Source organism: Euleptes europaea, chromosome 5 (assembly GCF_029931775.1).
Source record: "Euleptes europaea isolate rEulEur1 chromosome 5, rEulEur1.hap1, whole genome shotgun sequence".
Lineage (NCBI taxonomy): Eukaryota > Metazoa > Chordata > Lepidosauria > Squamata > Sphaerodactylidae > Euleptes > Euleptes europaea.
In genome coordinates this window covers 11031709-11045952 of record NC_079316.1, presented here as the reverse complement: position 1 = coordinate 11045952, position 14244 = coordinate 11031709, and the positions used below count along the sequence as shown (strand labels likewise).

The following is a 14244-nucleotide window of genomic DNA, read 5'->3' as shown; positions in this document are numbered from 1 at the left end:
CAACACCTGACACCTGGGAGTTTGCAAACCATGGAAAGGGACAGAGGCAGCTAGCTATGCATAAGGAGCAGGAGGGGGTGGAATTTCCCCTTTTGCATCGGACTCAGGACCAGGCAAATGCATTCTTTAAGTCACAATTTGAAAACCAGTTTTGAGCAAGCATCAAAATAGACCTAACCGATCTTATGAATGAGGGGAAACCTGAGGACACACAACTGAAGCCCCCCCCCCTCAAACCAGGGAGAGAGAGACTCAGGGGGCACACACACACCCCTGCAGAACAGGCGAAAGCCCCCTTTGGCTTCCCCCCCACCCACAGAAACTGCTCCCTCCCCACACACACACAGACTCTGCTTTCCCCACACACACACACACACACAGGAGAAAAATTATAGAGAAAAGCCCCAAAATGGGTCTTACTGTGGATGTCTTCTGTTCCATCTTCTTCGCACCTGCCCCACCCTTGCTCCCCGCAGCTCAGCTGTTTGTCGGGCCGGGAGCTTTGGGAGTGGGCGGCAAGCTGTGCTAATTGCAAACCCCCATAGTCAGAGATGCACATTAAGGGTGGGGAAGAAGACCCAGCTTGGCCACCAATTGGCCGCAGGAGAATGCTGCTTACTAACTGAAGGTTATGCTGCTGCGCCGAACCCCAAATTTGCCGAATTTATTCGCCGAACACCCCGAACTTGCTGAATTCAGCTCCCTGTTTTCCCGCCTTTTTTGAGTTCAGTTCCATCCGAACTAAAAACCACCAAATCAGGGGAAATTCGGCTGTTTTTCGGTTCGGGATGAACCGAATCAACAGCCCTAATAGAATCATAGAGTTGGGACACCAGGGTCATCTAGTCCAACCCCCTGCACAATGCAGGAAATTCACAACTATCTTCCCCACACCCCCAGTGACCTCCTACTCCATGGCCAGAAGATGGCCAAGATGCCCTCCCTCTCATCATCTGCCTAAGGTCATAGAATCAGCATTGCTGACAGATGGCCATCTAGCCTTTGCTAAAAAAAAAACCTCCAGGGAAGGAGAGCTCACCACCTTCCGAGGAAGCCTGTTCCACTGAGGAACCACTCTAACTGTTAGAAAATTCTTCCTAATGTCTAGACGGAAACTCTTTTGACTTAATTTCAACCTGTTGGTTCTGGCCTGACCTTCTGGGACAACAGAAAACAACTCAGCACCGTCCTCTATATAACAGCCCCTCAAGTACTTGAACATGGTTATCATATCCCCTCTCAGTCTTCTCCTCTTCAGGATAAACATACCCAAATCCTTCAACCTTTCCTCATAGGACTTGGTCTCCAGACCCCTCACCATCTCCGTTGCCCTCCTCTGGATGATGATGATGATGTTATACAAAATCTGTGGGGTGTGGAATGGCATAATTCAGCATGGTCTTGTCAAATCTTGGCAGCTAAGCAGCATCAGTACTTGAACACATGAACACATGAAGCTGCCTTCTACATCAAAATCAGTCTTGTCTACTCAGACCGGCAGCGGCTCACCAGGGTCTCTGGTTGAGGTCTTTCACATCAACTACTTGCCTGGTTCCTTTAACTGGAGATGTCAGGGATTGAACCTGGGACCTTCTGCATATCAAGCAGAGGCTCTACCACTAAGCCACAGCCCCTTGGATGGGACACCACTAAGGAAGACTGTACAGAGGAAGGCAATGGCCATTAAAACCCTACAGGGTAGTGGAATTTCATTTCCTTGAGGTAGTGGAGTTTTATTTCCTTGGGGTAGTGGAGTTTCAGTTCCTTGGGGTAGTGGAATGTCATTTCCTTGGATAGTGGCATTTCATTTCCTTGAGATAGTGGAATTTCATTTCCTTGGGGTAGTGGAATTTCATTTCCTTGGAGTAGTGGCATTTCATTTCCTTGAGGTAGTGGAATGTCATTTCCTTGGGGTAGTGGAATTTCATTTCCTTGGAGTAGTGGCATTTCATTTCCTTGAGGTAGTGGAATGTCATTTCCTGAGGTAGTGGAATGTCATTTCCTTGGATAGTGGAATTTCACTTCCTTGGGGTAGCAGAATGTCATTTCCTTGGGAGAGTGGAATTTCATTTCCTTGGAGTAGTGGAATTTCATTTCCTTGGGATAGTGGAATTTCATTTCCTTGGGGTAGTGGAATTTCATTTCCTTGGGGTAGTGGCATTTCATTTCCTTGGGATAGTGGAATTTCATTTCCTTGGAGTAGTGGAATTTCATTTCCTGGCCTTGCAGGGGCTCTGGCATCAGTGCAGTAGATGTCATTGATTCTCCCTGATAGCCATGCTTGGTTGGGTCAGGGAATTAAATGACAGGGGAGGGAAACTACACCTCCCACAAAGCCGTGCGAAAATTCGGATGCATGAAATAACCTGGAAAACAGACTTGAACTCCATATGGGACGACTTTAAAACATTCACTTCAGGGTATGCAAAATGTGGTGAGAAATTGTGCTAATCCTTGGGCTTCCTGCAGTTTTTTGCCAGTGGGGAAACCCTCAAATTTGCTTTGAATTTGGATCTGTACAAAATTTCGGGGGTGACTCGGATATTCGCCAGCTCCTGCAAAGAACTGCATGCATTCCTCTTGCCTTTACTAATCAGGGCCTTCTCTAGAACTGGAGTCCAGAGACCTGTGGCTTGCTCTTCTAAAACTCACCACCTGCCGTTACAACAATGATGCTTCTTGGTAAATAAAACATCTCTGAGATCTGTGCAAGTCTGTGCAGCAAGAAAAAGATGCTGGCGGAGAATCTTAGTCTGGAATGACAAAAATCTGGGTTTTTCACTTCACAGAAACAAAGCGGAAGGTGAAACTAGATATTATCTTGGCAAATCACTATCCTAACATTTGCCAGGGCAGTGGGGGGTGGCAGGGAATTTACAGGGAGGGCGGTAAGTGGGGTTGCCAGGTCCCTCCTGGCCACAGGCAGGAGATGGAGGGTAGGGTTGCCAGATCCAGGTTGGGAAACTCCAGGAGATTTGGGGGTGGAGCCTGGGGAGGACAGGGGCCTCAGTGGGGTACAATGACATAGAGCCCGCCCTCCAAAGCATCCTTATTAGCATGCTAGAGTCCTATGCATGTATAACAACAAAAATAATATTTTAGTTATATTCCGCCCTCCCCCACCAAGGTGCAGTCCAAGATGCACAAAATACAAGGGGGAAATGTGATCTTCTCTACACCTCTTCTCAAAAATGGGTCTCAGGTGAGCCCCAAATCTGTTAAGGTATTTCCAGGCCATTCAGAAAGCTCACATTTTACATGCAAGTAATCCAAAATACACTGATTACTGGGAGAATCTGAAAAGGCAGGCATTGGTCATACTCTATCTAAAAATGGTGCGTGGGGGAGAGGTTTACCCCCGAGATGGTTAAGATACTTCCAGGCCAGCTAGAAAGCTGGGAGCCAGTGTGGTGCAGCGGTTAAGAGTTGTGGACAAGGATCTGGAAGACCCAGGTTTGAATCCCCACTCTGCCATGTGGGTGGCCCCGGGCCGGCCCCACACTCTCAGATTAACCTTCCTCACAGGGTTGTTTGAGGATCAAAAGGAAGCAAGGAGACAATGCAGGGTACTTTGAGTCCCTATTGGGGAGTAAAGCCCCCCTAGAAATGAGAGGGACAAGGAGCATCCTCCAAATTCCTAAAACCCACCAATCACTAAAACAAAAATCTGAAGAAAAAAACTCTCTCCTTGTGGAACTCCCTGCCCCAGGATGTGGTGATGGCTGCCAACTTGGAAGGCTTTAAGAGGGGAGTGGACATGTTCATGGAGGAGAGGGCTATCCATGGCTACAAGTCAAAATGGATACTAGCCATGATGCGTATCTATTCTCTCCAGTCTCAGAGGAGCATGCCTATTATATTAAGTGCTGTGGAAGAAGAAGGGTTGGTTTTTATATGCCGACTTTCAATCACCTTCCTTTCCTCTCCCCACAACAGACACCCTGTGAGGTAGGTGGGGCTGAGAGAGTGTGACCAGCCCAAGGTCACCCAGCTGGCTTCATGTGTGGGAGTGGGGAAACAAATCCAGTTCACCAGATTAGCCTCCGCTGCTCAAGTGGAGGTGTGGGAAATCAAACCCGGTTCTCCAGATCAGAGTCCACCGCTCCAAACCACCACTCTTAACCACTACACCATGCTGGCTCTCTACACCACGCTCAAACACAGGCAGGATAAATGCTGCTGCAGCTGTCTTGTTTGTGGGCTTCCGAGAGGCACCTGGTTGGCCGCTGTGTGAACAGATTGCTGGACTTGATGGACCTTGGTCTGATCTAGCATGGCCTTCCTTATGTGTTCTCTCTCTCTCTCTCTCTCTCTCTCTCTCTCTCTCTCTCTCTCTATCTATCTATCTATCTATCTATCTATCTATCTATCTATCTATCCATCTATCTACATCTAGCTATCTTGCTATACCCAATTGCAATAACTTCAGCATGGTTTGAATCCTGAAAGAGACCAGCACTGAGGGAGTGGATCTCACATCCATGGGACAGAATTCTAGGAAATTATAGTTATATCTAATAAATAAATGCAATCACAAGCGGTGGAGAAGCGCGACTGGTCGAAACGGAACAGAACAGCGCCCCTTAGCATTGTCAAAAGTTGCCTGGCTGTGCTTCCCATCGAGGCCTCCCCCGTTTGAAAAGTAAGCGCACAGCGACTCCTTCCTTGGGGCAATGCCAGGCTGAGAGCCCAGGGAAAGAGACTGGGAGGGCAGTGGCGGAGTGCCAGGGGTGAGAAGAGACCATGTCGAACATTGAGCCGTTTGCGGAGCCCCATCTGGTGAGGAACGGCCCCGCCAGCTATTAAGCAGATGGTGGGCTAATTCACGACAGGGGCGCGGGCGCCGCTGCAAATCACACACCAGCCGGGGAGCTTTTGTTCTGTACCAGCTGGGCAGCTGTCTGTACCGGAATGGCTAGGGCATTGGGATTGGGGGGTGTGGGCGCAGGGTGCCAGCCAGGGGAAGGAGGCAGAGATGGGAAAGAGAAACAGAGCAAAACAGCGAGCTGTGATTTCAATCACTTTGGGGGATTGTTAGGAAATTGAGAGGGCGCAAAATCAACTCCTCCCCTGTGACTAGGGTTGCCAGCCCCAGTTTGGGAAACACCTGGAGATTTGGGGGGGGGGAGCCTGAGGAGGGTGGGGTTTCAGGAGGGGAGGGACTTCAACGAGGTATAATGCCATAGAGCCCGCCTTCCAAAGTGGCCATTTTCTCCAGGTGATCTCTGTCACCTGGAGATCATTTGTAATCCCAGGAGATCTCCAGCCACCACCTGGAGGTTGGCAACCCTACATGTGCAGGTTTACCAGGTCCCTCCTCTCTTCCGGCTGGAGGTTTTTTGGGTAGTGGTGAGGTATGATCGTGCGCGCACGCAGCCGCGCCGGCACGATCACATTTCCGGCTTACACTTGGAAGCACCACATCAAAAGGGGCTTTTACCACTCAAACTGGGAGTTTGAGTGGTAAACGGCCCCTTGTGATGCGGCGCTTCTGGGTGTAAACCGGAAGTGATGTGGTGCCGTGGGTAGGCGCGCATGCACATGTTGCCCGCCGACCTTCAGCTGGTTGGCAGGCAGCCAGGTGGATTGGCGGGGGTTTGCCCGCCACCACCTGACACTTGGCAACCCTATACCTGTGACATGTGACAACATCATGGCTTAGGCTGCGGTCCTCGCCCGACTTACTTGGCTGTAAGCTCTATTGTACAAATTTCTCAGGCTGTTAGAACTAGCTGTCATAAAATGTGTGAAGAGTTCAGCAGCCTGGCCTGTGGCACCCAAATGCCACGCTCCCCCATGGGTAAGGTTGCCAGCCTCCAGATAATGCCTGGAGATTTCCCAGGATTGCAACTGATCTCCAGGCAACAGAGATCAGTTCCCCTGGAGAAAATGGCTGCTTTGGAAGATGGACTCAAAGTCCCTCCCCTCCCCAAACCCTGCCCTCTTCAGACTCCACCCAAAAAAACATAGAAGGAGCAGACAAGAAACCTCCACTCCTGGTAGGGTTGCCAACTGCCAGGTGCTAGCTGAAGATCTCCTGCTATTACAACTGATCTCCAGCCAATAAAGATCAGTCCCCCTGGAGAAAATGGCCACTTTGTTAACTGGACTCTTTGGCATTGAAGTCCCTCCCCTCCCCAAACCCCATCCTCATCAGGCTCCACCCCAAAAACCTCCCGCCAGTGGCGAAGAGGGACCTGGCAACCCTATCTCCTGGCCAACTCTGGATATAAAGTGTCTCCATAGAAGGCAAAAAGAAAGCAGTTCTAAATCACATCTGGGGCAGCAGAAAACAACTCTGCTCCATCCTCTATATGACAGCCCTTCAAGTACTTGAAGATGGCTTTCATATCACCTCCTCTCCAGGCTAAACATACCCAGCTCCTTCAACCTTTCCTCATAGGACATGGCTGTGGGGATACTGCTCAGAAAGCCCCGGGTCAGCAATCTTTGGAACGCCAGTAAAAACGGGGAATGTTGAGAACGTGGGGTGGAGAGAAAGAGGTCTCTTCTTGTGAGCCCAAGATCTCTCCAGATAAAGCTGTTTATTGCTCCGCTGTGAGAACAGAGGAGATTAACCAGAGTCTTTGAGCAGAGGGGTCATCACCCCACGGATTCCCTTCTTCCCATCACTGGCCTCTTGCACGATGTCAAATAGGGACGCTATGCTCAGAACATGTGCATGGCTGCTAATGGCGGGGCCATACGATGAATGCAAGGGGCTAGTCCACTTTGTTAAGATCAAGCAACACTGAAAACATCGTGGCAACTTTTTTTGAAAAGCATCAGCCCTAACGGCAACCTTGGAGGAGATGCTCAGGGCAATGGGGTTTCTCTAGACTGCTTTACTTTACTTTTATTATTGTTAGGGTCTTTGGCCAGTTAAATGCACATTCACATATATAAAACATTCAAGCGAAGAAGAAAACAATTTTCGATAGGGCAGCACCAGAAGGCTAATTCATGATAACAGTAATACCGTTTTACCACTTGTATAATTCCAATGACAATGGAGTCTATAAATAAATCTATAAAAGCTCAAATAAAAATAAAAATGAACTACTGATGGGATCTGGGCTGGCAGCGACAGACCAAGAAAGGGATCTTGGGGTGGTGGTGGATCGCTCGATGAAGATGTCAACCCAGTGTGCGGCTGCTGTGAAAAAGGCAAATTCCATGCTGGCCATAATTAGACGAGGAATAGAGAATAAAGCTGCTGCTATCATACTGCCCTTGTACAAATCTGTGGCGAGACCACCCTTGGAATACTGTGTACAGTTCTGGTCACCACACCTGAAAAAGGATATTGCAGAGCTTGAGAAGGTGCAGAAAAGAGCACATCTCCAGACTTAACTTGCTCGCATTACGCTGGTATGACCGTGCCGTGCAAGGGGACGATATTTTTCCCCTGCCATGGCTGTGTTTAGCTTAATAGCAAAGGCCATTTCCTTAATGGGCATTGATGGCTAGACACGGCTAGCTTAAATGGGCATCGATTGCCTTTGATGGCTGAGGGTTACTAGATACCAGTCACATCTCACCTGTTTGGCTGAGCACTGGGGGGGGTGTGCGCTGGCGGATCAAATGTTAGCTGGTGAAGGAGGAAGTGAAGTCAGAGCTTTTGCAGCTGGTTATGCAACTAGCCCCCCCCCGGGGGGGTCACGTGTTGTTCATTTCGGGGAATCGGTGCCCTTCAATCGGTTGGCGTTGTCTGCCTGCCCTTCCCTGCCAGAGGCTGATGCTTTGCCTTATTCCGCAATGAATAACCCCAACATTCTTCGCCTGGGGCCTGTCGCCATGCTTCGTAAAAAGAGGGGGGGTCTGTCTGTCTGTCGTTCGGCTTGCTGACCGTCACACTGTGAATCCCTTGTTCGCCCAAGATCGGACAAGTCTCTCTGTTTCCCTCCGTCCGACGGGAAAGGCCAGAGGAGCGAAGGAATTCCAAAGGGCACGCGTGCCTCGCCTCAGCCAAGCGCCCGCGGGGAGCCTGTCACTTCCGACTACCTCCGGGAATTAGCGGGGTCCCCGTGATGAGTCCCGGCCAGCTATGCCTCTCCTCGCCCTGGGCCCAGGGTCATTCCTTGGTCACAACGCAGGTTCACCTTCCTGTCATCCTAGACAAAGCCGAGCCTCTTTCCGAAGGGTTGATGCGCCAGGCTGGAGGAGGAGGGGAGGCCTGTGTGGACTGGGCAGGGGTCCAGCACCTGCAGAAAAGAGAGAGAGAGAGAGAGGGAGGGAGAGAGAGAGAGGGGGGGGAGCCCATTGAGGTTCAGCACCCTCACCTGAGTTCAAAGGCCTGCCTGCCGAGATCTGTAGGGCCATTGTCTGCCTCCCGGACAGAAGGCGGCAGGGAGCCAGGACTCCGATTGAGATTCCAGAGCTGTCAGCAGAGATGAGATGGAAGGGAGTGAGGTCAGAAAGAGAGGACGGGAAAGCCCGGCCTCTGGTGTCTGCCTGCCTGCCCGTGTTCCCCACCCACCCCCCTCCACCGTTTTGCAAGCCTGAGCATCAGCTTTGGGGACTTTGGGGCAACTTGATTGTCGTGGGGAGGGAGGCCTCCACCTGCGGCATCAAGGAGGATACGCCAGAGGTTGTGTTTTTAACTGAACGGTCTTCAAGGGCAGCCCCCGTGGGCCAAGTGCTGCAGTAATCTATCCTGGACACTGGCTGTGGCGAAAATGGAAGAACAAACAACCAAAGTCAGTAAAAGGCACTTTGTATACAGACTCCAGAGTATGAAATGGGTTCCAGGGGCAAGGCAAGACAGGTGAAGGGGCTTGGCTATGCAGATAGGGATGAGCTCAGTTCTCCATTGTTGCCATTGTGTGGGGAAAAGAATCGGCTGCAAAACAGTGTGCCCAACAAGTCTCCTCTCCCTCCAAAAAGCTGAGCTCACAATATGCAAAGCGTAGGTTTACACTCACACACAAACTCACCCGGAGCTGGCAAACCTAGTTGGGTATCATGCTATAGAGTCCACTCCATTTCCTCCAGGGGAACTGATCTCTGTACTCTGGAGATCCGTTGGCAATTCCAGGAGATCTCCAGGCCCCACCTGAAGGTTGGCAACCTTAGCTAGACAAACCAGGGTTCTGACTCCATGGAAGACAGCTTCAGATGAGATTTGAGCCAGGGGATTTTCAGCCTCGCCTCATTTCGATTCCATCTCCAGGGCTCCCTGGCTCGGTCTCGGAGGAGAGCGGGGCCCATAAATCCTCCCGGCATAGCGATGAAGGGTATCGTGAGCCAATGCCAGCCGTGCCCGGGTTCCCTTCACCTCTGCCTCGCCCGGCTGACGGATGGGCCAGCATGCTCAGCTTCCCAGCCGGCAGCTGTCAGGGTGATTTGAGCAGCTCATTAAAGCGCCACCAGGCTGAGCAGCCCTTCTGGCTCCGTGCCCCTGGGAAGGGCAGAGATGTATGGGCAGAGATCAAAGGTTTGTTGCATGGGGGGGGGCAATGGTGATGCTGAGGGCAGAGATGGGACAAGGATTGCATGTCAGGAACATCACCGGGACCCTGGGAGGGAGCTGGCAGAAGAGAGAACAATTGCCTAAGGTAACAGCAATGCCCTGAGACAGTTTGGCAAATGGCAATGCAACCACAGGGGCCAGGTTAGGGTTGCCAACCTCCAGGTGGTGGCTGGAGATCTCCCGCTGTTACAACTGCTCTCCAGGCTACAGAGATCAGTTCCCGTGGAGAAAAATGGCTGCTTTGGATGTTGGACTCCATGGCATTATACCCCATTGTGTCCCGCCCCTCTCGAAACGCTGCCCTCCTCAGGCTCCACCCCCAGGGGTTTCTAGGTATTTCTCAACCTGAAGCTGGCAACCCTAGGCCAGGTGGATTATGAGCAGAGATCTGATGTGGGCCTCAACACCCAGGGAATGACCACCTGACCCCTGGAAGGCTGGAATATTTGTGTACCGCCTCAAAATATGGTGTACTGCTTACAGTGTCGGAGGGCAGAGGAAAATCCTTTTCAAATGTTTTGCCCGTTTTTGTTTTTTTTTAAGGGGGAAATGACTATTCATATTGACTTTAATGGAGTTTCGGAATCCAAAAATTCTGTATCTGAAATGAAGGGCTGTAATGCCGAATTCCGAATCTGAATTACAAATCCGGATTTAGGCGCTAGTGCACATCCCTAGTTCAAATGCCCATTCTGCCATGGAAGCTTGCTGGAAGATCTTGAGCCAGTGAAGAAGAAGGAGAAGGAGAAGGAGAAGGAGAAGGAGAAGGAGAAGGAGAAGGAGAAGGAGAAGGAGAAGGAGGAGAAGAGTTGGATCTCTGTCACCTGGACATCAGTTGTAATACTGGGAGATCGCCAGGCCCCACCTGGAGGCTGGCAACCCTCACGAAACTGGCCAGCAGCCAGTTTCACAGCTCTTTGTGTCGTGTGTAGAGGGTTGGCTTTTGGTTTTGGAAACACCTGTTCAAATCCCTGCACAATACTGAGAATTGCTCAGCGGCCCTTTGAGCATGGCACGCTCTCTCTCAGCCTTACCTACCTTGCAGGGTTGTTTGGAGGCTAAGACTGCACCGTGATCTCGGCAGAGGAGGGCAAGACACTAAACAAAGGAGCCGAGCCGTCCTTGTGAATAAGAACCACGGTCCTCCCTGCGCCATCTCCCATTCCCAAACTGCCTGGCTTGAACTCTCTTGCCCTGAGTCCCGGCCCTCTGTTTGTTTTGGCTCGACACCATACATTTCAGCTATAAAACTGGCATCTCCCCAACTTGTCCGGTGGGGCTGTGGGGATCTCAAATATCAGAGAAGCACAGCACAACTCACGGAGAAATCTCCAAGGGCAATAAGGGGACCAGCTGTTTCTACCCTCTGTTCCAACATGGCTAGTTCCTTCCTGGGTCAGTAAAGAATCTCTAATGATGCGGGGGGGGGGGGTTATAGAGCTTCCCCACCACTGAAGAAATGTGTGCCTAGGATTTAAAGGAGAAAGTGCCAAAGCAGCTGAACATCAAGAAAAGTCATGACTACAGGAGAATTACTCAGCTTTAAGGCTGACAATGAGGAAATTGAAATTGTTCAAGACTTTCTATTCCCTGGCTCCCCATCAACCAAAAGGGAGACTGCAGCCAAGAAATCAGAAGGAGATTGAGACTGGGAAGGGCAGCCGTGAAGGAGCTAGGAAAGATTCTTAAGGGTAAGGATGTGTCACTGGCCACCAAGATCAAGTAGATTCATGCAATCGTATTCCCTGTTACTATGTATGGGTGTGAAAGCTGGACAGTGAAGAAAGCAGAGAGGAAGAAAGTAGATTCCTTTGAAATGTGGTGTTGGAGGAGAGTGTTACGGATACTGTGGACTGCCCCCCAAAAAACTAATCAGTGGATTCTAGATCAAATCAAGATTGAACTGACCCTAGAAGCTAAAATGGTTATTGTTAGGGTTGCCAGGTCCCTCTTCGCCACCAGTGGAGTTTTTTGGGGTGGAGCCTGAGGAGGGTGGGGTTTGGGGAAGGGCTTCAATACCATAGAGTCCAATTGCCAAAGCGGCCATTTCCCCCAGGTGAACTGATCTCTATAGGGTGGAGATCAGTTGTAATAGCAGGAGATCTCCAGCTACTACCTGGAGGTTGGCAGCCCCAGCAATCGTTCTTTGGCCACATTATGAGAAGACAAGGGTCACTGGAAATCATGCTGGGAAAATTTGAAGGCAGCAGGAAAAAAGGAAGACCCAAGAAGAGATGGATTGACTCTATAAAGGAAGCCATGGCCCTTGATTTGCAGGACCTGAGCAAGACTGTTAAAGATAGGGCGTTTTGGAGGAAAGAAGAAGAAGAAGAAGAAGAAGAAGAAGAAGAAGAAGAAGAAGAAGAAGAAGAAGAAGAAGAAGAAGAAGAAGAAGAAGAAGAAGAAGAAAAGTTGGTTTTATATGCCATTTTTCTCTACTGTTTAAGGAGAATCAAACTGATTTACAATCTCCTTCCCTTCCTCTCCCCACAACAGGCACCCTGTGAGGTAGGTGGGGCTGAGAGAGCTTGAAGACAGCTTTGACTAGCCAAGGTCACCCAGCTGGCTTCAAGTGTAGGAGCGGGGAAACCAACCCGGTTGACCAGATTAGAGTCTGCCTCTCATATGGAGGAGTGGGGAATGAAGCCTGGTTCTCCAGATTAGAGTCCACCGCTTTTGACCACTACACCACACTGGCTCTCTAACCTATGCACACTTTCAAATGAGGATACATAAGAGGGGAAATGGAGCCTGTGACCACAATCCCAGTTTTATCCCCCCCCCATCCCCCCATGTGGGTCAAACCGAGTACGGCTTGTGCAAAATAAACTGGGTGTGTGTACTGCCGCAATCTGCATTGGAGCCACACAGGAAGGGAAGGGATTTGACCCTTTGAGCCCTGATAGGTGCCATGCATGAAACTGGAATTCCTCAGCATGGTGTAGTGGTTAAGAGCAGTAGTTTGGAGCGGTGGAGTCTGGAGAACCGGGTTTGACTCCCCACTCCTCCTTATGAGCGGTGGAGGCAAATCTGGCGACCTGGATTTTCCCCACTCCTACACACGAAGCCAGCTGGGTGACCTTGGGAAAGTCACTGTTCTGCCCATTCAGACCCTGCTGTGGTTGGAAACCCACTTGCTCTTCATCTGGGGGGTGCCTAGGGTTGCCAACCTCCAGGTGGTAGCTGGAGATCTCCCGCTATTACAGCTGATCTCCAGCCAATAGAGATCAGTTCACCTGGGGATGCCTAATTAATCACAAGGTACTCCTGGAATTGGGGTGGGGGGGACCCTCATGTATATGATGTTTGAGAATTTGGAGCAGAAAACTGTGCAGCAAACCAAACACAAATTTCCCCCGCATAAATGACCCTGGAGAAAACGGTCGCTTTGGCCATTGGACTCTATGGCATTGAAGTCCCTCCCCTCCCCAAACCCCGCCCTACTCAGGCCCCGCCCCCAAAACCTCTTGCCAGTCACAAAGAGGGTCCTGGCAATCCTAGGGGTACCTTCATAAGCTCTTCTTAAGATCATTCTGTTGCCTTAGTCAACAATTCCTCAGTTCCCAGCCCCGATGCATTTGTTTTGCTTTATGAAGGATCTTTGCTGTTAGATTGAATTGTTTTATATAAGGGATTAATTCTACCTATATCGATTGCTTCGTCCTCTCGGTTGCTCGTGCTCCTTTTCCGATTCCTCCGCCCCAGCTTGGCTGCATTATTTTGTTTCATTAAGAATCTTTGCAGTTAGGCAGAATTGTTTTATCGTATTTTGTATTCTGCTCGCCGATTGACTGAATAATCTTTCTCATCCCTGTAATCCTTCTATCTCGCTCCATTATTCTGTTTCAGCAGGAATCTTTGTTGTCAGATTCAAATGTTTTGTATCATAGTTTGTAATTTGCTTGATCAACTCAATAGTTTTTATTAGATATGTAATCTGCCCTGAAACCCAGGGGAAAGGACTATAAATTAGTAGTAGAAGTCGTCATAGTAGTAGTAGAAGAAGAAGAAATGTTCATTTTATTTATTGTACAAAATGTATATCTTGCCTTTCTGCCCTCACAAGGGCCACCAAGGCAGCTAACAAATTAAAAACACACAGAATTAAATCAAATTTCGAATGTTATTTATAGTCCGCCTTTCTCAACTAAGGCAGAGTTTTACGGGTACCGTGGACTGCCCAAAGGACAAATAAGTGGATTCTAGATCAAATCAAGCCCAAACTGCCCCTGGAAACTAAAATGACTAAACTGAGGCTCTCATACTTTGGTCACATGATGAGACTGGAAAAGACAATCATGCTAGGCAAAGTCGAAGGCAGCAGGAAAAGAAGAAGACCCAACATGAGATGGACAGACTCTAGAAGCCAGGGCCCTCAGTTTGCAAGACCTGAGCAAGGCGGTTAACGATAGGACGTTTTGGAGAACATTAATTCATAGGTTCACCATGAGTCGGAAATGACTTGACAGCACAACACACACACACACATTGTACTTCGGTCAAATCATGAGATGGAAAAGACAATAATGCTAGGAAAAGCTGGAGGAAGCAGGAAAAGAGGAAGTCCCAAGAGATAGATTGACTCTGCAAAGGAAGCCACAGCCTTCAGTTTGCAAGACCTGAGCAAGGCTGTTCACGATAGGCCGTTTTGGAGATCATTAATTCATAAGGTCGCCATAAGTGAGAAGCATCTTCACGGCACATAAAAACACACAAGCCAATGCAATTGACAGAATGTGAGCGCCAATAAACAATGAAATAGGATTGGGATT

The 14244-nt window shown here is 49.6% G+C and overlaps 1 protein-coding gene across 1 annotated transcript in view; it reads right to left on the bottom strand.

Annotated features, from left to right (window-relative positions):
- Window positions 1-8098: 8098 nt before the first annotated feature.
- The window catches only part of LOC130477917 (major facilitator superfamily domain-containing protein 8-like), a 60364-nt gene continuing 54218 nt past the window's right edge, over window positions 8099-14244 (bottom strand). The window contains exons 15-16 of the mRNA XM_056849997.1: window positions 8283-8380; window positions 8099-8204 (exon numbers count right to left, since the gene is read on the bottom strand). Coding sequence (XP_056705975.1) covers window positions 8099-8204; window positions 8283-8380 — 204 coding nt within the window. The remainder of the gene's footprint in view (window positions 8205-8282; window positions 8381-14244) is intronic.